This window comes from Amphiprion ocellaris, chromosome 4, assembly GCF_022539595.1.
Source record: "Amphiprion ocellaris isolate individual 3 ecotype Okinawa chromosome 4, ASM2253959v1, whole genome shotgun sequence".
Taxonomy (NCBI): domain Eukaryota; kingdom Metazoa; phylum Chordata; class Actinopteri; family Pomacentridae; genus Amphiprion; species Amphiprion ocellaris.
In genome coordinates, this window is record NC_072769.1 from 5,155,323 (window position 1) to 5,179,445 (window position 24,123).

General features: G+C 40.2%; 1 protein-coding gene across 1 annotated transcript; it reads left to right on the forward strand.

Annotated features, from left to right (window-relative positions):
* Positions 1-515: 515 nt before the first annotated feature.
* Positions 516-21,695, forward strand: rcor3 (REST corepressor 3). Its single transcript, XM_023287921.3, has 12 exons — positions 516-788; positions 888-944; positions 3,222-3,299; positions 3,426-3,478; positions 8,890-9,051; positions 10,835-10,959; positions 13,120-13,198; positions 13,627-13,842; positions 15,697-15,774; positions 15,968-16,025; positions 17,569-17,813; positions 18,962-21,695. The coding sequence occupies exons 1-12, from the start codon at positions 665-667 to the stop codon at positions 19,349-19,351; spliced, it is 1,665 nt and encodes a 554-aa protein (XP_023143689.2). The 5' UTR covers positions 516-664; the 3' UTR covers positions 19,352-21,695.
* The last annotated feature ends 2,428 nt before the right edge of the window (positions 21,696-24,123 follow it).

A 24,123-nucleotide genomic window follows, 5' to 3' on the forward strand; every position in this document is an offset into this window, starting at 1 on the left:
AAAATAACAACAAAAACAAAATAACAGCCTGAATTATCATCAATGCTCAGTCAGTGATGGTACATATGTCACTTTGTGATCACATTTAATATGAAGAATACCTCTAATATATATTTATCTGAAAATGTGACGTTTATCATTTAATTTATATGTGATATTTACAATTTCCAGATATTCCAGACTCAGTTTTGGTTTAATTTCTTTTATTCTGTGGTTTTGTTGTCGTTAAAATCGATCTTTGTTGTTGTTTTCTATTTATTTTTTGTTTTAGTTTATCAGTTTGTGTTGGCGGAAGGATCTGCTGCGCTGCCACAGGGTCCGCAGCAGCAGGAGTCGCACTGCCGCCCCACGGTGCGTAAAAAGCCTTCCGCCACGACGGCTAGACCCTTATCGGGCGCAGCTGAAATACGGCAAACATCTGCTTCGGGGGAAATATTAAAATACAAAACCGTAGGGAACTCAGAGGAGACTGTGCTGCTATAATCGCCGACGTGCTACAGCGTGGAATGATCGCGTAAACACGGTGTGAGCGGGGAGATGAGCGCTGCAGCGACACGGACGGAGCTGCGGTGAGTCCGAGAACTGCAGCAGAAAAACCGTCCAGCTCCTGCTGACATTTTATGTTCCGACCCAGCGGCTGAAAACCGGGAATCAGAGCGCCGAGATGCCGGGGATGATGGACAAAGGCTCGGAGTATTTGGGCAAAGGTCGCTCAAACGGCACCAAGAGTCCGTCCAACGCCTCTAACGGACATTTTTCTGACGAGAGCGGCAGCGACGACGAGCACGGTGAGGGTAGCCTCGAACAGCCTCTTATCGCTGCCGCGTTTTAAACGGGACTTAAAAAAAATAATAATCAAGCCGTTATTTGTTGTTTGTGTTTTCCAGATGTGGGGATGCGGGTTGGAGCCGATTATCAGGCCAACATCCCGGAGTTTGAGCCCGGTGAGATTTTACTGGTTTTGCTGGTTTGTACCGGAGTGATGGACGGTGGTAGCCTCGGTTCATGTCTGCTTCATGTCAGTGGATTCAGACTGCAGCTGGAGAGGACTCTTTAACCCAGCTGTTCTCTGGGGCTGGAACCAGTACTACTGTGTAAAAATCCAAGGAGAAAACCTCCAGCATCAACCGACGCTACCTCACTCATAACTTGAGATATTAACCCTCCTGTTGTCCTCATTTACGGGCACCAAAAATATTGTTTCCTTGTCTGAAAAAAATCCAAAAATTCAGCAAAAAATTCCCCAAATTTCTGAAAATTTGCAAAGCCTACAGGAAGAAAATTCCAATAATTCTTTAAAAGTTTTCCCTTAAAAGTTTTATTTAAAAAAAATCCCCAAAATTTCCCAAGAAAATTCTTGTAAATATTTTCAAAAAATGAGTAAAAATCTTCCAAAAAAATCCTAAAAATATCTAAAGTGATTCCATATATATCAGTAAAACTTCTAATATTTTCTTAAGAACATTCACATAAAAATCAACCAAAATCCAGTGAAATTGGCTGGAGTTTGGTTGATTTTTTTTGTGACTGTTCTTAAGAAACATTTTTAACATTTCTTTTTTCCACCAAAAAATGTTCAAAGATTTCCCAAATATGTTGAAAATGTGGACATCAGACGTTTCACTGTGAAAATATTTTTTTTTCCCCCCACATTTTTCAAACTTTAATACTGGTCAATTTTGACCTGCAGGACAAAATGAGGGTTAATGAAATAAATGCAATAATTTATTTACTCTGATCTTTCATGATGTGAAACAATAACAGTACTCTAAAATAACTTTTAATATTTATTTTTGCCATCAGTTTGCAGTTCTCTTGATCCATCCATGAACTGTTTTGTCTCTAAAATGCCACATTACACTCAGATTAGTGAGGCTACAACAATTCCTCTACAGCAGAAATGTTTTGTTAATCAACTATTACATCACAAGAACATTAAATGCCAAACATTTGCTTGAATGAATCTATTAAGATAGTGTAGCTATTGTAAATTAACAGTGTTTTGGACAGAGCAAGATGTCATGGGTCATTTCCTTCAAATTTATGACATTTTATAGACAAAACATTTCATGGATAGATCAAGATAACTCTTAACTGATGGCGAAAATGAATGTTGCTTATTTAAAAAGTTTAAAGTATTATTACTGTCTCAAGTATCGGGAGGGTAAATAAAAGATCAGTGTAAATAAACCAACTGCTCTGAGTGCAAAATTTTAAAAAGATAACTTGATAACAATACTGAGGAATTTGAACCTGTCTAGCGTTTCTTTGATATTAGGCATTTTTAGGGATCTCTTACTATACTTATGTCTCTTTGATAAATCATAACTAACAGCTGTGTTGAGCAGGACATCCTACTGCTTTTGCTCCTGTGGAACAAATTAATCTGGACATTAGGGCTGGTTCAAACCCATGTCATCTCAGTCCAGAATGAGTTAATTGTGATTCAGCTCTGCTTGTTTATTGCTGTAACATACCCAGATTTTATCCTGAAAATTCCAGTTTCTCCCATATTCAACAAGTGAGCAACACTATTGTTCCTATGAATATACAGGGTGGGCCAAAAGTAGTTAAATCAACCACTGAACCTGTGCTTTCAAATGTATTTCTTATGTGATAAATTGCCTGGCGTGAAGGTGGGGGAGTGTTATCGGCTCCTTGCCATGATGGCGCACCTACTCGGCATTTTCACACTTCCAGTTCTGCTTTAGTTTCCACTTTCTTTGCTCTTGATTTAATTTGTTTGCCATTGCTCACAATCCCTGTAAAAATATTAAAAATTAAAATTAAAAAAACATAAAAATTTAAACCAAAATTGGAAGACAGAGCTTAAGAACATTTCCAAAATGTGAATAAGGGATATGGACTATTGGTTTGAAATTATGGTTTGGATAAATTGGATCTAAAATGTGAAACAACTGTAAGCCTACTATTGGCCCAAATTGTTCAAGATGTAAAGCAAGTGAAGGATTATTACCTCATGAGACACCGTCAAAACATTAACAGCCCTACAGTCTAAGGCAAGGGTGGGCTTTGCTTCAATCAGGTATCTATTATATATTTAGTTATCATTAAATCTGTTAAGTTAAATAATTAAAGTAATAATATTAAAACAATAAAATAGTTCCAAAACTCTGTCAACAGAGAAACAGGTCTTTCATGGCTCACTACTCTGTAATTAGATTGAATTATCCGTGTTTTTTTTGTGTGTCTACACTCAGGTTCCACCAAGTACACAGATAAAGACAGTGGAGGGATGCTGGTTTGGTCTCCGTATCACACCATCGTGGACTCCAAATGTAAGTTAACTTGACAGTCTGACTAAGAAGATTAAATCCATCTTCTACGACTGTTTTGACACAGATGTAGTCCTCTATCAGGTCCTCAGATCACACCAAACTGACAGAGTGCGTATCTCTCCACAGTGGACGAATACATCGCTATCGCCAAAGAGAAACATGGATACAACGTGGAGCAGGTGAGTCCCTCAGCAGCTAAGTTTCCATCCACTACTGGTATGTGAATATTAGGAGCTGGTACTGTTTCTCTAGCTGGTGTCATTAAACCACAGAACACTGAAAAAGATATATGGGGGTCCTCGACTTACGTCAGAGTTCCGTTCTTACGGATCTGCATAAATCAATTTTCGCTGTAAGTCGGAACGCCAGTGAAAATGTAAACAAAGCCGTTACGTGCGTCATGATATCGATCAGTTCTTTGGAAAAGTCATGAACACCAATGACTTTCATGCATGTATGAGTCATTTTACAAGAAGATAACAGAATATGTTGCTGTTTTTACAACTTGAGCGTTTTATTATATCTAATTTCACTTCCATGGAGATGGCTTTCCTTTTCTTCGAAGCACTGCCATCAGAAGAGTCTGACTTATGCTTTGGAGCCATAATGAAGGTCAAAAAGTTAGCAAATGTAGCACAATCCAAGGTGGCGTACAACTGGCGTATGTAAACAAAGCCGTCTAACAGCGCTGCATTACGACATATTCATCCACTCCGCTTGCCAACTAGTTCCACGTAACCAGTTCCAATGTAACAGTGAAACACCGTAGGCCGACGATTTCAATTCAATTCAATTCAATTTTATTTATATAGCGCCAATTACAGTCAAATTGTCTCGAGACGCTTTACAGAACCCATATGCCTGACCCCCAGAGCAAGCCAAAAGGCGACAGTGGCAAGGAAAACACCCTTTTAACAGGGAAAAAAAACCTCGAGCAGAACCCGGCTCTAATGTGGGGGGACCCATCTGCCTGCTGGCCGGGTGGGTTGAGAGGGACAGAAGAAGTAGAGAGGTAGAGATAGAGGGGTAGAGGTAGAGATAGAGGGATACAGATAGAGGGGTAGAGATAGAGAGGTGGGGGGGTGGGACACAAGGACCATAAAACACAGCCACACATCTGAAGCATCCAGCATCCAGCTCTGGGACCAGGGACACTCGGAGAAAGGACACAGAAAGAAACAGAGTGAATGTAATGCAATAATGGTATATATAGTAAATACATAGGTAGTTAGAGAAGGGCTCAGTGCATCCAGAGAGGTTCCCCAGCAGCCTAGGCCTATAGCAGCATAACTAGGGGCAAACTAAAGGGACGTCAAGAGGGGAAGTCAGTTGTGCAAATGAAAACACCAGCTCACCCCGTCAGGGTCACCCAGTCAGCCCTAACTATAAGCTTTGTCGAAAAGGAAGGTTTTAAGCCTGGTCTTAAAAATAGAGAGGGTGTCCGCCTCCCGAACCCAAACTGGGAGCTGGTTCCACAGGAGAGGTGCCTGATAACTGAAGGCTCTGCCTCCCATTCTACTTTTAGAGACTCTAGGAACAACAAGTAAGCCTGCAGTCTGAGAGCGAAGAGTTCTGCTAGGGTAATATGGTACTATCAGGTCTTTAAGATATGACGGAGATTGGTTGTTAAGAGCTTTATATGTCAGAAGAAGGATTTTGAATTCTATTCTAGATTTAACAGGGAGCCAATGAAGAGAAACCAATATAGGAGAAATATGATCACTCTTGCTAACTCCCGTCAGTACTCTGGCTGCAGCGTTTTGGATCAGCTGTAGATGTTTCAGAGAGCTATTGGGACAACCTGATAATAAGGAATTACAGTAGTCAAGCCTAGAAGTAACAAATGCATGGACTAGTTTTTCTGCATCACTCTGAGACAGGATGTTCCTGATTTTCACAATATTTCTCAGGTGGAAAAAGGAAGTCCTACAGATTTGTTTTATGTGCGAGTTAAAGGACATGTCCTGGTCAAAGATAACACCGAGGTTCCTCACAGTAGTACTGGAGGCCAATGTAATGCCATCCAGAGTAACTATATGCTTTGAAAGCAATTCTCTAAGATGTTTGGGGCCAAATACAATGACTTCAGTCTTGTCTGAATTTAGTAGTAAGAAATTATAGGTCATCCAGGTCTTTATGTCCTTAAGACAATCTTGCAGTCTAGCTAGCTGATTAGTTTCATTTGGCTTCATAGATAAATACAATTGAGTGTCGTCAGCATAACAATGGAAATTAATACAGTGCTTCCTAATAATGTTGCCTAAGGGAAGCATGTATAATGTGAACAGTATTGGTCCTAAGACAGAACCCTGAGGAACTCCATGATTAACCCTAGTATGCTCAGAAGAGTCATTGTTGACATGCACAAACTGGAACCTGTCTGATAAGTAGGATTTAAACCAGTCCAGTGCTGTCCCTTTAATGCCAATAGAATGTTCTAGTCGCTGTAATAAAAGTTTGTGGTCGATTGTATCGAATGCTGCACTAAGGTCCAATAAAATAAGTATAGAGACCAGTCCATTATCTGACGCTATGAGAAGGTCATTAGTAATTTTCACCAGAGCTGTTTCTGTGCTATGATGCACTCTGAAGCCTGACTGAAACTCTTCAAACAGGCTATTCCTTTGTAAATGTTCATATAATTGATTTGCAACTGTTCTTTCCAGAATTTTAGAGAGAAATGGGAGGTTGGAAATTGGTCTATAGTTGGCTAAAACATCTGGATCTAGAGTGGGCTTTTTAAGTAAAGGTTTGATTACAGCAACCTTAAAAGCCTGTGGTACATAACCTGTTACTAGAGAGAGATTAATCAGATCTAACATTGAGGAATTAATTAAAGGTAAAGCCTCCTTGAACAGTCTAGTTGGGATAGGATCTAAAAGACATGTTGATGGTTTGGATGTAGAAACTATTGAAATGAGTTCAGAGAGATGTATGGGGGTGAAAAATTCTAAATATCCATCTGGTCTTACAGCCAATTCTAAAGTATCTGTACTCGATGATACATCTGTGACATTTGCAGGAAGGGCCAGATTAATTTTTTCTCTAATCGACGACAACGTAAACTGAAGACCCCCTGTGTATGTAACAATTGTTTCATGTAATAATGTGAAGTTGACAATTTCCTTGCTGCTTTGCGCACATCCGATCTGTATTCTGTTTTCAAAACGCCAACTTTTCCACCTCAGCCGAGCGTAAAAACATTTTTTCTTTTTAATGAGTGTGTAGAAACAGCTAGATGGAAATGTAATTCAGTAAATAACTAAAGTGTTAATGCATGCATTTGTTTGTTTTACTCTGCTGGACTGAAAACTTAACACACTGTAGATCTTGTGTAAAATAACCTTTTTTAAACATTTAGGACTAATCATCATCAGTTTGTGTCATTATCAAGTGTTTAGTTGTACAACATTAGTTTTTGCTTCCATAAAATGTGGGATGTATTGAGCTTTGCCGAAACAATGTGAGCTTTATAACAGCAAAGTTAAGACAGAATTTCTTTCGGCTATATCCAGGCTTTCTTTGTGTAATATGGGCCGACAAAAACTAAAGCCTCAGTCAGAGTTAACAGGCATCACGAAGGTGGTTTTCAACTTTCCACTTCAAACTCTGTGTGCATAAAAGTGGGCATTTAATGCATCATTTGACGCTTCTTCCGCACAAAATAAAATCATTGTGTGCAGTTACTTAAGTCAAAAGGTTGTTTTAATGGAGAACAATGAGGAACATAGACTTGTATGACGGTAAAAAGCTGCCACTGGAAATGATGCAAGACAGGAATGCTGGTAGAAAACTATTGAACGTGTGTTAAATATTAATTGTACCAATTAATGCAGCCGCTTATTCGTAACTGACAGCTGCACAATAAAGTTATTAAACCTTATACTTCATATATTCAAGCATGATTGAAGTTTTGGTCTGACATTGTCTCATAATGCAGGATATTACTTTAATTTGTGGCCAAATCCAAGTGAAATTAATGTCACTGATTGAATATTCTCTGTAATAAATACCAGTTTTCTAATCTGTATTCAATCAGCTGCAGTCCCAGCATGTAAACAGACTTGACAGGATCAAACTTGACATAATTATACAATTTCTGCATCACCAACTAAATACTTCACATCATGTTCCCATGGCAACATGATACATACAGTGTACAACACTGTTAGTGCTTCATTCAGTGGTTTCAGTAATATGCAGCTCAAGGTGTTTGCAGATTAAACATTTTCCCTCAGTTGATAATCTGTATCGCTCATAAATAATCATCAGGAAATGCTTTGTTTAAAGGGACATAACCTGCTCTGGACCAGCTTCGCTCCATAGCATGTGTTACCATGGAGATCTAGGTGGGTCAAAATAGAGACACCTTCGTGATACTGAAAACTCTGACTTTTAGGCTCAACATATCTCATTAACCCACTAATCTCACTTCATAGTACAGTCATCAACCTGGATTTATGTTCATTTTGACAGAGAGCATCGTTATTTATTATTAAATGAGGATTTTTTCAGCTGGGGAACAACTGGTGGTTTATGGCTTCATACCAAGTCCCCATTTTATACTCATTCAGCTCATTCACATTGTGAATAATACTAGTGCAGGTGTGGAAAGGGCAATAAGCCGACTTGTCAGACAACATTTAGTCCAGGAGTGTCAAACTCACTTTAGTTCAGGGGCCACATGCAGCCCAATTTGATCTCAAGTGGGATGGATCAGTAAAATAGGAGCATAATAACCTATAAAGAACTACAACTCTAAATATTTCCCTTTGCTGTAGTGCAAAAAAAAGTACATTCTGAAGATGTTCACATTTAATGAACTATCTTTATACAAAATATTATGAACAACTTGAAGTTTCTTAAGAAAAATAAGTGAAATTTCAACAATATGACGCCTCAGTTGATCATTTACACATTACAACTGACGATCACAGTGTATCTACAAAGGCGCAAACCTTTACAAACAGGTATCTGGAACTGAACAATATAGTATTTTATTATATGATCAAAACAACTTGTCAACATCTAGAAATTATTTTAGACTTACATTAATTACCACATCTGGGTAGTAATCTTGCCCACCTGAACTTCTTCTTAAGGAAGAAGGTTAATTTATCCCCCTGTCATGTAAATGTATAAAAATTTTTACATAAAAATAGATAAAATTTGTGGCAGTACAGTAGACATTTAAAATTGTCGTTACTTTTATTGAAAAATTTCAGTAAATGTCGTCTGTGTAATTTTTACACTTTGTAAAGTCATCCCACCGGCCGGATTGGACCCTCAGGCGGGCCGGTTTTGACCCGCAGGCCGTATGTTTGACACCCCTGATGTAGACAATAAAATAATCATGTCAATAATCATGTCATCAGTCTAATCACTTAACAAATGTTGTCTGTGATGCAGTTTTACTTGAATCAACTGAAAAGAGATTTAATTGTTTTCATGTTTGCGTGTTTCACAGGAAACACTGACATGGACACAGTCAAAAACAGTGTTCTGAAATCTACACGGTTTAATATAGACATAGTCTGGAGCTTCTGCATGGTGTTAAGACTGGTTATATGTGTGTCTGTGTGTGACACAGGCTCTTGGAATGCTCTTCTGGCACAAACACAACATAGAGAAATCTCTGGCTGACCTGCCAAACTTCACGCCATTCCCAGATGAGTGGACGGTGGAGGACAAGGTGCTGTTTGAACAGGCGTTCAGCTTCCATGGCAAGAGCTTCCATCGCATCCAGCAGATGGTAAACACTGGCACAACAGACATCCACATTTTAGCTTTTATTTCCAGGTATTTAGATCTGGATCTGATACACAACTTAGAAGATAGCATTATTTGTAACAGAACACCAAATTTTTAAGTGAGCAAAGGTATTGGAACAGAAAGACCATTTAATATTTAGTTGCAATAACGGCATCAAACCTATGACCCACTGACATAAGCAAACCTTTGCATTCTTCTTTTGTGATGCTTTTCCAGGCTTTCACCGGAGCCTCTTTCAGTTGTTTGTTTTGGGAGGTTTCTCCCTTCAGTCTCCTCTCTAGCAGGTAAAATGCAGCTCTATAGGGTTGAAGCCTGGAGGTTGACCTGGTTAGTCTAAAACCTTCCACTTCTTGCCCCTGTTGAACTCCTTTGTTGTTTTATCTGTGTGTTTTGAGCCATTATCTTGATCTCCCAATCAGTTTGGTTGCATCTTTCTTTAAATTGGCAGACAAAATGTTTCTGTAGACTTCTGAATTCATTTTGCTGCTGCCATCATGTGTTCCATCATCAGTGAAGATCAGTGAGCCCGTCCCAGAAGAAGCCATGACATTACCTCCACTGTGTTTCACAGATTAGCTGGTATGTTTGGATCATGAGCAGATCCTTTCTTTCTCCAAACTTTAGCCTTTCCATCACTTTGATAAAGGTTCATCTTTGTTTCATCAGCCCATAAAACTTTGTCCATGAATTTTTGAGACTCATCTCCGTATGTTTTGTCAAATTCCAGCCTGGCCTTTCTGTTCTTCTTGCTGATGAGTGGTTTGCATCTTCTGCTGTAGCCTCTGTACTTTTGTTCATGAAGTCTTCTGTGAACAGTAGATTGTGGTACCTTCACTCCTGCCCTCTGTAGGTTGTTGCTGATGTCACTAATAGTTGTTTTGGTGTCTTTCTTTACAACTCTCACAATGTTTTCCTTGGTGTACCTGTTTGACATCTGTTACTTCATACACCAGGGGTTTCTTTCTTCTTTGTGCAATGGATCTTCTCTCAGCTTCACAATTGCTTGTTTTTCCCCCATAGACATAGACAGCTCTCTGGTTTTCGTGTTGGTTACACTTCTAACTATAGATGCAGTCTGAAGAAGCAAAACCCAAATCTGACACTGAACATAGACATTGAGTGCTATTGTTTGAATAATCAATCTAATAGAACACACCAGGGTAATAAAGCACACCTGTCAGTCCAATGCTTTTGCTCACATGAAAAATGGGTGGGTTCAAACAAACGGTGCTATCTTCTAAGTTGTGTATCAGAACCAGATGTAAATACCTGGAAATAAAAGCTGAAATGTTAATATCTTCTCTCATAGGTATTGTTTGATGTCAAACTCAAATGTTTTCAGTCTGCAGCAAAAATAAAGGAATCACTGTTCCAGTACTTTCGGAGGGGAGTTTATATGTGGCATAATAATTACATCAGAGTCGCAGTGGCATTGGTGAAAAGCAGCGTTGCCCCACTACTGGACTGCATTTAATTCTCCCTGCTACTACTTCTCCACAGCATTTAAGTTATGGCTCTCCCAAGTAAATAATTTTCAGATTAAACATTCATAATAAAATTTCAATGCAATGGAGTATTTTTTTTATGTGTGAGTTTTTCTTCCACCACTGCACACAGTTAAGAATCCACTCTGTCAGATAAACCCCTGATGATCCACAAGATCATTTAACCACTTACTTTGAGTAGAGAGTCTCATGCAGAGGACTGCAAGTGGCTTAATCCATGTTGGCAGTTAATGTGGACTTTTACTGTGTTTCATTCAGTTACCGGACAAATCCATCTCCAGTCTGGTGAAGTACTACTACTCGTGGAAGAAGACACGTTCCAGAACAAGTCTAATGGACCGACAGGCTCGTAAACTGGCTAACAGGAGTAACCAGGACGACAGGTACAGCTCACTGATCAACACAGCACCTGCCACAAATCACATTCACTTCACACAGAGTCTCAGTGTCAAAGTCTGACTTTCAGAATGTTATGTTTTGAAAAATGGTTTGCATTTAGAGTTTAGGTTTATTCATAACTCAAAGTAATTAAATAGTAAGACCCAAAACACTAAATACAGCTAACATCACTTAGAAACAGGGAACTTTAACAAATAAGTGAATCCTGAGCCAAGACTTTTTTCTCTTACTTATTACAAATTACAAAAATGATTGTGTTTTGATGAAGTCGATAATAATGAAATTGAATCCTAAAAATATATATTATGTCACTTGTTACTGAACTAAGACATTTGTGTCATGCTTAGTTAAGGTTAAGGCCTTCACCACATTAGTATGAATATTTTTCTACACATATATTCTCCCATCCCATGTGTTTAAAAATATATTTCCTACATGCCTCCATACAGGAACACATAAACTACGGCAAATGTTCAAACATTCTGAGCAGCACAGTGAGCTAAAAAGAAACATTTATGAGGAGAAACTGTACAAGGAGATTCTCCATCATTTGTACCTCTAAAATTTATCATTGAAATAGTTGTATTCAGACTAATTACTGCAGGACTTTGAAGGACTTTTGACAGGAAGTTCTAAAATCTCCATAAATCTTGCACTTTGTCCACCCACTGTGCTCAACACAACACAGTGCTACAGCCCAGTCTGTGCGTTATGCTAAATCCTGTCACAGCCTTTCACATACATTAACAGGAGCCTGTGTGATAAAGTGTGTTCTATATGAAGAGTACTAGGGCCATCTGGAGAAGACCTGTTGTACTAGATGCATGTTCACTGTCTGGTTTCAAAGTTTGCATTGGTCATGCAGAAACCGTGAACTGGCCTTGAGTTGTAAACTTATATTTGGCAGGGCTAACCAAATGCAGAAACAACTGTTTACTCTATTTAAACAGTTCAACATTGCTGCTGTTGTTGTTTCAGGTGCGTGTTCTTTGGACAAATCAATAACCTTTACAGACACACAGTAACTACATTTTGCAATCTGCACTCAAGGGACTGAGACAAAGTCTCAGTTTGAGTGACCCAAAATGCCACTTGTGTGTGGATGAAGAGGAAAATTTAGTTTTGTATAATATCCTGATGAGTGGGCTGCACAGTGGCGTAGTGGTTAGCACTTTCGCCTTGCAGCAAGAAGGTCCCTGGTTCGCGTCCCGGCTTTCCCGGGATCTTTCTGCATGGAGTTTGCATGTTCTCCCTGTGCATGCGTGGGTTCTCTCCGGGTACTCCGGCTTCCTCCCACAGTCCAAAAATATGCTGAGGTTAATTGATTATTCTAAATTGCCCGTAGGTGTGAATGTGAGAGTGCTTGTTTGTCTTTGTATGTGGCCCTGCGACAGACTGGCGACCTGTCCAGGGTGTCCCCTGCCTTCGCCCGAGTCAGCTGGGATAGGCTCCAGCACCCCCCGCGACCCTAGTGAGGATTAAGCGGTGTATAGATAATGGATGGATGGATGGATCCTGATGAGTGCAGACAGTGCTTGAAAGCTGGATTCTTGATCAGAATCAGCCTACAAGCTGAAGTTCTTTTAAGCAAGCAGCTGGTAATTTGTGGGTTTGAACAGCTGATGGTGCTAAAGCTCTCCTAAACACTGCCTGTAAAGAGTGACTGACTCTAAACTTTGTAATCATGTTTAATTTCCCTGATAAAGACCTTATGATGTATACTGTTGTATTTGCAATGTTTACTACAGAGAACCCTGTCTTACACGGTTCTCTTTACTAATTATCTGTTTAGTATCTTTCAGAACATAATCACAGTGAAAGAAAAAACTCAAATTAAATCCTATGCTTTTGGAAAACATGCAGAGGGACAGCGGGTTTCCCAGAGTCAGGTGTCAGATGTGTTTTGTTGTCAGGATATTTTCTTTGTGTCACAATGTAAAAACAGACAAAGTTTGAGCCTTTTTGTTAAAGATGATTGAAAGCATTACTTGATTTGTCAGTTTTAGTTGATTTACAAAACCGATTGTTTCTGTTTCAAAGACAACAGAGAACTTGTAAAGAGTGAGTTTTGTATTCAGATGTTACACCTGCCGGTGTGTGACAGCTCTTGAGCGTAGAACTTTGGCTTCTTGTTTTTGCTGTAGTGACGAGGAGATGGAGGATGCCAATCCTATTGAAGCTAACGACAGCGACTACGATCCCAACAAGGAAACCAAGAAAGAGGTAACAGAAACACATGAGCTGCTGTTGCTATGGCAATAACCCACCAATATATTTATGAATTTATGAACAAGATAAGAAGCAATTCTTGTTAATATTAGCTAGCTTGAAATGGTACAAAGGTAAGTAGTGAACTGCCAGAGGTAAAAAGAAATAAAAAAGATAAGGTTACCCAAAACTGAAAAATAATGTACATGTCAGAATTATACAAAAAGGAATATGGAACAAGAAATGGGTTAACAACTTAAAGCTGTTCTGCAGTGATGGAGGTTGATCATTTTGATATACAACATAATAGAAACTATTCAATATTCTTTATTAATGCAATCACTTACATTTTAACTTGTCTGTTAACCTCAGTCCATTTCAGAGCTCCATAAACACAATGTTTGAATTATCTGTTCCTCCTCTCTGTATCCTCTCCCGTTCAGAATCAGGCCGAGCCGGTGGTACCGGGCTCTAAGGTGGCTTTGGGTCGGCGGGAGCACCAGACCCTGATGCACCGACACCATCAACGCTCCCGCTGCCGCCCCCCCAAAGGCATGTACCTGACCCAGGAGGACGTGGTGGCGGTGTCCTGCAGCGCCTCTGCGGCCAACACCCTCCTCCGTCAGCTGGACATGGAGCTGGTGTCCCTGAAGAGACAGGTAGGAGGCGCTACTGCTCCATGTGCTGCTCCTGAGGGAGAATAACAGGACAATTTGTATTTTTACTCATCTGCTTTAGTTCATCATTTCTAAAAGTTATGACAACAGTAACCCAACCATCAATCTAAAAAGTGAGCCAATACCAAACCACTGTTCATCTTCAGTATCACAACATCCATCCATCATCTATACACCGCTTAATACTCATTAGGTTCGCGGGGGCGGGGCTAGCGTCTGTCCCAGCTGACTAAAGGTGAAGGCAGGGGACACTTGGACAGGTCACCAGTCTATCACAGGGCTACACATAGAGACAATCAATCACACTCACATTCGCACCTAAGGACTTTCTAGAATCATCATTTAACCTCAGCATGTTTCTGGACTGTGGGCGGAAGCTGGGGAAGCTGGAGAACCTGGAGAAAACCCACGCATGCACAGGGAGAACATGGAAACTCCACACAGAAAGATCCCGGGAAGGCCGGGACACAAACCAGGGATCTTCTAGCTGCAAGGAGACAGTGTTAACCACCAAGCCACTGTGCAGCCCAGTAGCACAACAATCCAGTGATATTTGTCTGTACATCCATGGATACAATGCAAACAAGAACTGCTGAGGGAGCAGACTTTTTTATGCTAGTTTGCTGCAGACTATATAAATATAAGCTAAAAAACGGGGACTTAACCTTTCTAATGATACTAATTGTTTCTCTGTGTGCCAAAGAATGATCTGATTTTGAAATTATTTCTGCCTTGTCTACAGTATGGGGCTGACATGACATTCAACTATAGATAATTAATAAAAACAACATTATGGATTTGCTTTTCAGTGCAATGATTCAAGTGTTTTGTGGTCAAAAATCAACAAGTGCAGGTCACCTCTGCACAAGTAAGTTCTTGCCTCAAAACAAGGGGCCACTGGAATGTGGATGTGAAGAGTCTTTACAGCAGTTCAGTATCTGGAATATTTAAAACAGAAGACAAGCATAAATCACCTGTAAATGCTACCATTAGCATGCTAGTGTTATCATTGCTGCTTAGCATGTTAGCATAAGGGTAATGACAGCAGCTGTATTTGTAACTCACCAGTCAGAGACCTTCACAGGAAACATAAACCTGCCACAATGTTAAATAGTAAATGTCTTCCTCTTGGCAGTGCACTGGCTGGCGTGTACTGCCAAAACATGTTTGAGCCCAGGACCCCAGTCATCTTCCAGAGCTGTCTTGCTTGATGCCTGTCCACATTACCAGAGATATGTGGATAATACTGAAACTTCGAACTTCCATTTTTTTCCACTGAGATAAAATCTGTTTCAGTATATAAATTCATAGCTTGCATCAGATGAATACTAGATGTCAGAATCGTTTGAAGACACTTAACTGAGTTAGTGACCTTTTAAAGCTTCAGCTAAACATCTACATGTGATGTAGCACTTATGAACAAGAGCATTGCTGATTCTTGGATTTCTACTGTACCCATGTGAAATGATGTAACTGTTGTAACCAGTGAGTTGTTGTAGTGGTTCAGTACCAGTCTCTAAATCCAGCTATAATTTTTGGAAAGCCAACAGATATCACTGTTTTTACATTGGCTGAAGCCCCAAAGCATCAGACTTGTCATTGGGACAAATGTGAGGAAAGCTTTATCAGGTTCCATCTTACCATCACCACATATTACTGCTGTGCCTGAACTCCGCTGCCACCTGGTGGTTGATTCAGTACAATATGAAGCTGCTTTTCTGGTGTGCAGTCACTGATAAAGAACTACACTCTTAGTCATTAGAGGAGGGAAGCAGGAAAGGGTCAGACTGAGTTTTCTGGTGAAGCTAACCTCAGTGTTTCTGGTCTGTTCTGCAGGTTCAAAATGCCAAACAGATGAACAGTGGACTGAAACACATGCTGGAGACGGGGATCGAAGAGTTCCGACTGCCTGAGGTACAAACACAACAAAGCACTAATATTAGGATCAATAAACTGCATAAAACTCTCCAATTGAAATGATTGATAATAATGTGCTTCCTGCAATGACAATAATGTGTGTCAGGATTCTTTTTGTGGAGATCAGATGTAACTTTGGTATCAAAGTACAAACTGTCAGTCATCGTAACTCTGATCTTTAATCTTGTAGTGTAACCAGAAGGTGAACGCCCGCTGGACCACAGACGAGCAGCTCTTGGCTGTTCAAGGTGAGCTTCACCACTGTTCATATTAACAGCAGGTGACCCGAGGGCTGTACTACAAAGCAAGATTAGTGGGTTAGCAAGATATGTTGAGCTGAAAGTCAAGTATCACGAATGCAGCTCGTGCTAGATCTCTATGGTAAAATACGCTGCAGAGCTAAGCTGGTCAGGAGCAGTTTTTGTTCAGAGTTATAGATTTAAATCGGCCGTAAGAAGAGTCTCCTTCTAAACAAGGCATTTCCTGATATTTATTTATGAGCGATACAGATTCTCAGCTGAGGGAAAATGTTTTATCTGCAAACCTGTTGAGGTGCATGTTCCTAAAACCACTGAACGAAGCTGCATAGTGACTATTGTACACTGTATGCATCATGTTGCCATGGGAACTTACATGTATTCAGTTGGTGATGCAGAAATCGTATAAATAGGTTTTAAGTTTGGTCCTGATTTGCTGTCAAGTCTGTTTACATGCTGGTACGGCAGCTGATAGAACACAGATTAGAATATTGATTAGTTTATTCGTATTTATGACAGAGCTTATTCAATCAGTAACAATACTTTCACTTTGATTTGTTCAAAAATTGCAGTGATTTCCTGCATTATGAGACAGGGTCAGACCTAAATCCACTTCAATACAATATCATGAGGTCTAAAGTTAACAGCTCTAATGTGCAGCTGTCTGTTATCAATAAACAGCTGTATTGATCAAAAAAATACATATATAATGCACATTAATAATCTTCTACCAGCTTTCCTGTCTTGCGTCATTTCCAGTAGCAGCTTTTTACCATCATACATTTTATAATCCTCATTGTTCTCCATTAAAACAACCTGCTGACTGAAGTAGCTGCACGCGGTCATTTTATTTTGTGCGGAAGAAGTGTAAAATGACACGTTTAAGGCCCACTTTTATGTGAACACACAGACTTTAAAGCAGAAAGTCTGAGTTGACAAGGAAAGTAGAAAACCACCTTCATATCTGTCAACTCTGACTGAGGTTTTAGTTTTTGTCAAGCCGACTTCCACAAAGAAATCCCAGCTATGTTGAACTTGCTTCATAGTACAACCCTCTGGTTACATGTTTAAAGGTGAAATCCATCAGACTTCATACAGAACTTCTGAAATGTTGCATGAGCTGTTTCCCATTTTGTGACATTTTTTAACATTGTTTGAAATGACAGACATAAGAGCTGAATCTGCACTGAGCTGAATAGTGAGTTTTAGCTCAGTAATTATCTGTCCAGCTGCAAGTTTGCTGTTTTGATTCACTCTTTATACTCTATGTTTTTGGCCACAGCAGGCAGGCAGCCCTAAAAAGCCACTGTGCACTACCTGCTCAGCTCCAAACAGCAGACAGACACAGTTAGAGGTGAGCTGGTAAACGTAGTGGAGCATTAATTAGCTAAAGAGTCAGATATATCCCTCAGGAGACCAGAAACAGAGCTAAAGGAGACTGAGTGTTTTACCAAGTTTTCTTTTTCTTTTTCTAAAAACTTTGTTCAACTGGACATTTGATTACATTGTCATAATCCATCTTCAATGCCCTCAGGTGTCAGAAAGTATGGAAAAGACTTCCAGGCCATCGCAGATGTCATTGGGAACAAGACAGTGGGCCAGGTGAAAAATTTCTTTGTGAACTACCGTCGGCGGTTCAACCTGGAGGAGGTGCTGCAGGAGTGGGAGGCGGAACAGGGAACTCGAGCTCCCAACGGAGACAGCGCCACCTCTGGAGAAGAGGGGAAGAACAGTTCAACCACTCCATCAGGAAAGAGCACTGACGAAGAGGAGGAGGAGGTGGCACATCTAATAATACATGATTACATTTCAATTGACTGTTTCCCCTGATTTATATGTGTCATGTGCACATTCCCAAGCACATACTACAACATCTGTATGCTCATATTTCTGCATAACGTTCTTAGATTGCTTGCCCTCCTTCCAGGAAGCCATTACTTAATAATTTCTAAAAACTTGTCTGCAGAGAGATAATGCCCAACTGTCAACATTTAGTCACCCTGCTTTGTTTTTTATCCCATCATATTACAGATGACTGTCTTGAACTCGTCATATTGGCTCCAGTACATACTAAACACATGCGTCATGGTTCTCTAAGAAGGGTTGATTCAGGGGCAGCTGGACTTAGTAGTAGATGCTTGAAGATTTTTATCTCTCATCCAATCATAACTCAGAACTAAGAAGCCTGTTGGCTGAGAGGTGAAACATCTTTGTGCAATACCAGGGCTTCCAACTAACTTTTTCACTGGTAGCACCGCTGCAACCAACTTTATCATTTCATTGTACCTTCCACCTCATCACAGGCAAAACACATCACTTGCTGAACATCTGCTTATCGATAGACACTACAATTTACCAATGTTACCTAAACGCCCCACATTGCAAGTTCCGGCAGCTGCTGCTTGGTAGCTGTGGTGCTCAGGCAGGTGTGTGACCAAAAGAGTAAACTAGAGCGTTCTAATGTCATATTTGTCCAATATATAGATGAGGGTTTTTTTTTCTACAATGCTGTTTTCTGTGAGCGGAAAAAACAGCACATGTAGGTACATTCCGCATTTCATGAGAAGACCTTGTTTTTAAGTGTGAATACTGCAGTACACCAAAGTTATAAACATACTACTTTCCACCACTGTGGTAAACACAGTAGTTGCCTGTGTCAGTTATGATCATCAATAATGATCATCATGACCTCGCACACTGCGACTAGTTGAAATTTTAGCTCGCACACTCTCAAAAAATGGTTTAATGCGACGATTTTGGTGGCAGTCTGGAGCCCTGAATAACACGTCTCGTTGGCCTTGAGCGTTCTTTGGTGGTAGCATGTTTTTGTCCCCTTCTTTGCTGTCTCGTTAGTGATTCTGTTACTGACCTCCAGATTGATTTGTTTAAATAATTCAGTGTTCCTCTCTCTCCTGTCCTCTCTGCAGGGTCAGGTGACCTCCTCAATAGCGTCTCCTGCTGCCTCTTCTTCTTCTTCAGCTCAAACTCCTGTGACGTCCAACGCCTCCTCCTCGTCCTCCTCCCTCCACCAGCCCCCTCCCCTCCTGCGGCCGTCCCTCCCAGCCACACCCTCCCTGCACCGCCAGCCCCCACCCCTCCAACAGCAGGCCCGCTTCCTGCAGCCCCGCCCCACTCTGCAGCAGCCCCCGCCTCTCATCCGCCCCTCTAACCCCCTACCACCTCGCCTCAACCCTCGCCCTCCTGCTCCTATGACCCTTGGTGGCAACCCCGGTGGGTCGGGCCCAAGCGCTGCTCAGCAGCCCTCCGTCCTGGCGGCCCACCAGTCGGACACAGCCCCATCGTCCTCCCTTCACTAGCGAATGTCAGACTGATCTTCTGTTTAAGAAACTGAAGAAAGATGTTCTGTTTCAACCTGAAAGCTGCCTCTGCATACCTGCTGTGTTCAAGTCCTGTGGGAAAATCTGACTGAATTAAAAACAATTGAGATTTTCACTGCTACTGATCAGCGTCTCCACTCTAACCAAACAAGGGCATAAAGGTGACACATTTATACAAAGCAAGATCTAAAATTGTTTTTTAATGTTTGGGGAACAATTTGTTATTGGTTTAAGTGTGTATTCCCCACAGTACTTACATGCAGCACACTGGCAGGTTTAGGGTCATCCGGGTTTTAAGATCGTTGTTTTATAAAGGAGACTGGAATGGAAGTCATTTCAGATGTCTGTAACAGAAAATGTGTAGAGCATTAAATCAGAGCCTTGCAACTATCATCTAACCCACAGCAGATGTGGCATCCCACAGGGTTCAATCCTGGGTCTCTTTGTTTTCTGCATAAATGTCTCCATCTGGAGTTAATTGCATTAACCAGAAACAGAAATTTAACACAGTCATGCTTGTTAAATATTTTAAGTAATTTAGTCACAATCGTAAACATGCCTATTAAGAGTGCAGTAATGCTAGAAGCTCTGTGAGGCTGTACTTTGGGAAAACTTTGAGCTAAAGGCTAATGTCAGCATGCTAACATGTGCACAGTTACAATGCTTTTTTAAATTAGCAGGTATATCGCTTTCTATCTTCACCATCTTAGTTTAGCATTTTAGCATGCTAATATTTGCCATTAGTTTTGAAGGAATTTTGAGCTGATGGTGGCACAAGAAAAGTGAAAAGTCAGAGGATCACCAAAGTTATTTGAATTCATCCATCCTTCCATCGGTCTATCTTTGTTTTTCTACAGCAAGGTGGTAACCCCAACAGGCCAACATTTCTAGAGCTATAGAGCCATATAGGCTAAAAAGCTTGATTTTGCATTACTGTCTACAGACAAATTCATACATATCTGAAAACACTACGTCAAGAACCTGAATAAATATAATATTAAGCATGAAGCTCCTTATTTGTTGAAATCCTTGTGGTCTGTTGGGGTTTAAAAGTTATCTCTGCAGTGGGGATGAACTCTTTAGATTCTAATGACCTTTTCCTCTAGCGCCACCCTCAGGACAGATTTGCATATTTTATGAAGAGATTATCAGGATGTTAATTATTCATAATTTTCACTACAGCCTCTACAGGACAAAAGCAGAACTATTAGACTTTTATTTAAAGGATTCCTCTGGTAACTTTCTGTACTTTTCTTAATGTCAACAAATACCATGCAGATCTAAACCAAAAATGTGTTACACGTCATCTCAATACTTTATGACTTCCCGACTCTGTCTGTTGCTCTCAGCTCAGTCCATCCGTTCCTTCTAAAGATCAGTGACTCACAAATGTGTAGTTTTATCAGCTGATCACTGCAGCTGGCCAACGACGGGAGGAAATTTGTTGGGGACTATTTTTTAGCATCAGATCAGCCTACTTTTGGTGCCCTTGTGAGTATTTGGGGCAGCAGCTGAATTAACACAACTACAGTGTGTGTTCATGGTGATGAAGGAACATGTCGCCCAGTGCAACAGTGCTACCTTAACTCACAATAACATACAGAAAATCATCAGAATTATACTTTAATGCTCTGCTACTGAGCTAAAAATGGCTGATCGCAGTTTACATGATCTGTCCACGAGAATGGCATTGTATCCATGGTAACCGGTGGTAGATAAATGATAGTCTCGATGAAGATTAAACTCAAGGCCTCAGTGTTGTGTACAGTAGCATTATACTTCAACATGTACAGTTTGGTATGTTTTTGAATAATTTGTAACTTGAGGTCCATCCAATCAGCTGTCAGGAACTTGTTAACTCTGAAACAAACAGCTGCAGTACATAAGGTTTTATAGTTCATTTGATGCTTTCTGAAAACACTAAACCTTCGCCCAGACATCTTTCAACATCTGTAGAAATGAAACATGTTCCTTGCTGTTCTATTGCAGAGTAGCTGTTGTTTCCTACTTGAACTTTCATTTGGAAGCTAAAAAACATTTCATTATCCCCTGGACTCATCATGTAAATCACACGTGCTGTCTTTCCATTATTTATTCTTCTTCCTGGTGCTACCAGTTTGGACTCGGTGTAAAATATCATTGTGAAAGTGCTCTTAATGCTTTTTGGACAAACATGCATCACAGCATTAAATGTACGGTAACTGGAATCGTACATAGTGTCCTTTGAGTTTCAGTAGTACTTGTAAAATATTGATGTTCATTTGGAGCTGCTGAGAACTCTCTCTGAGGTTGTTGGCTGTTCTCATTAAAAGCTTCATTTGTACCATCAGTGTTTTGTTATTTTCCTCTTCAGTGGAGACAGCACCACATGTTTTCACTGAAGCTGCAGATACAATCACTGTTTAGTGTATATAGTTTCTTTTGCAACTAGTGTCTACCATTATTTACTGCTATTGTTTGACATCTGTCCAGTGGTAGAAGAAATACAAAGATTGTTTACTTAAGTCACCATACCTCAAAAAGAGTGAAAAGTCTGTGCGTCAAACAAAACTTAAATTACCAAAAGTGGTTCATTTCACACTAATTGGTAATGTATTCCTGGATTGAAACTATTGATGCATTGATATGCATGTCAATTCAAGCTGCTGGTGAACTTTGAGTTATTAACTTTAACTTGCTGCATAGCTTGTGGATCTTTCTTTAATGACAATCCATCATTTATTTGTTGATTATATTATGAATTATTCATCTGAAAAGTAGGTATAGATATTAAATAGACATACAGTAGTTACCTCTGAAACAATGTGAAGTAGAAATGCAAGTACCTCAGTGTAGTACATGAGTAAATGTACTTTGCATCAACCAGCTTAACATGGATAGTATTGTGCAACAAAAATAATGTTGCTCTGCACAATCTTCACTTCTACTTTTGATACTTTCATATATCTGATTCTATACTTCTATCCAGACCTTTTATTTAAGTACTGTACTATTTTATGCTACTTTATACATCAAATTTATTACATGCCACCAAAATGAGTTACACCTGGTCAATTAGGTTCTGTTTGGTTGTTGTCTGGTCAAACTGTCAGGTCCCAGTATATAAAATTTCTTGCTTGACCAAAATGTATTACACTCAACCACATTTTGGAAGCATTGCTATCATGGCCAAGAACGGGTGGAAAAGCTACTCTTTCAGAGTCTGAAGTTCATGCACAGACCATTGCTCTTCAAAATGCAGGAAAAACTCACTAGCAGGTAGCTCAAGTCCTTGGCAGAAGTATCCACTGGGTGCAGAAGTGGTGGCAAAGGTACAACAAAGGCCGATCCTTCAAAGACTTGCCTCGCTCAGGACGTTCATGTGGCCTAACTGCAAGAGCTAAGCATTTGATGAGAAAGGTCAAGGGTAAAAGACACCATTCAAGCCAGTGACTCAGTCAGAGGCTGAAAACTCTTGGAGAAGATGTTTCTGAGAGCATTGTGCATCGTTATTTAATAGGAACATTGCGGCTAAAAGCTTACAAGAGGCAATGTACCCCGTGACTCACCAAACTGCAAAAGGAGAAGAGACCGGCTTTAGCGAAGAACTATATAAGTATATATAGAAGATATATACTTATATAGAAGTATATAACTCTGACTCCAAAATGCTGGGAGAACTGGATCTTCTCTGATGAATGTCCTCCCTCCTTATTTCCTACACCCAACACCCAAAACAACCGTATCTATACAGATGATCGTGAAAAAGTACCATCTTCTGAGCAGTGAAATTCAGTGCCCATGGTATGGTTTGGGGGATTGTGTCTGCTCAGGTCTCTCAGAGCTGCACATTGTGCCTCAAGGTACTACTGCTAATGCACAATATTATACCAACAACATTCTAGAAAAGGTACTACTCAGTTTTCACCAGAAGGGGAAAAAAAAAATGGTGGTTTTGTGACTGAACGGAAAATGTTCAACAGATGTTCAGAATTGGTAGTTATACAACATGGTGCCCCTGCTCACATTGCCCGTATGACTCAGCAATGGTGTTTTGAGCATCTACCTGACTTTCTGCGTACGGAGGAATGGCCAATAAACTCCCCTGACCTCAACCCATTTGAGAACTGTTGGGTAATCCTGCACAGTCGCATCTGTACCAGTCCACTTCTGCCCATCTATCTTTCAGGAGAATTGAGGTACTGTTGAGAAGCTGTTTGAGAAAGCTCAGAATTCCTCCTCCGCGTTCCGACTCCTGGAGGTCTTGAGCTGTTTGAGACGCTCGATGCACTCCGCCACACTGCGCTCACAGTGGACTTTGTTGTCCCGGGTGCGAACGTTCAGTGTTGCTCGTCTTCTCCTTCTCTCCCATGACCAGGATGAAGTTGTACTGAAGTTGTACCATGAAACAGCTCAACCCTAGGCCTGTCTGGGAGTGGGAAAGACAGAACCATCCACACTCAAGAACCTTGTACATTCCATGACTGAAAGATTGAAAGCTGTGATCAAAGGGGAAATACTGGTTATAGAATAAATTGAACACATTTAATATTCAATCTCTGAGCTTTGTTTTTCTGGGGAAAAAGAACTTTTGGTACACTTTGTACATTTATTTGACAGTTTTGGCCACTTGTTACTTTCCATGTTAATGTTTTAACAAAATATTATATACTTGTTTTTAAAATAAGAGGTCTCTAGAGGTTTCCAAAAACTTTGACATGTATCAAGATACAAAAAATATACACTATAAGTTAACAGTTCCACTAAGAAGT

Coding starts and splice junctions, on each gene's coding strand:
- rcor3 (XM_023287921.3), top strand. CDS start 665: ATGCCGGGGATGATGGACAAAGGCTCGGAGTATTTGGGCAAAGGTCGC. Junction 9,052..10,834: donor TCCATCGCATCCAGCAGATG/GTAAACACTGGC, acceptor TGTTTCATTCAG/TTACCGGACAAATCCATCTC. Junction 16,026..17,568: donor GCAGCTCTTGGCTGTTCAAG/GTGAGCTTCACC, acceptor CAATGCCCTCAG/GTGTCAGAAAGTATGGAAAA.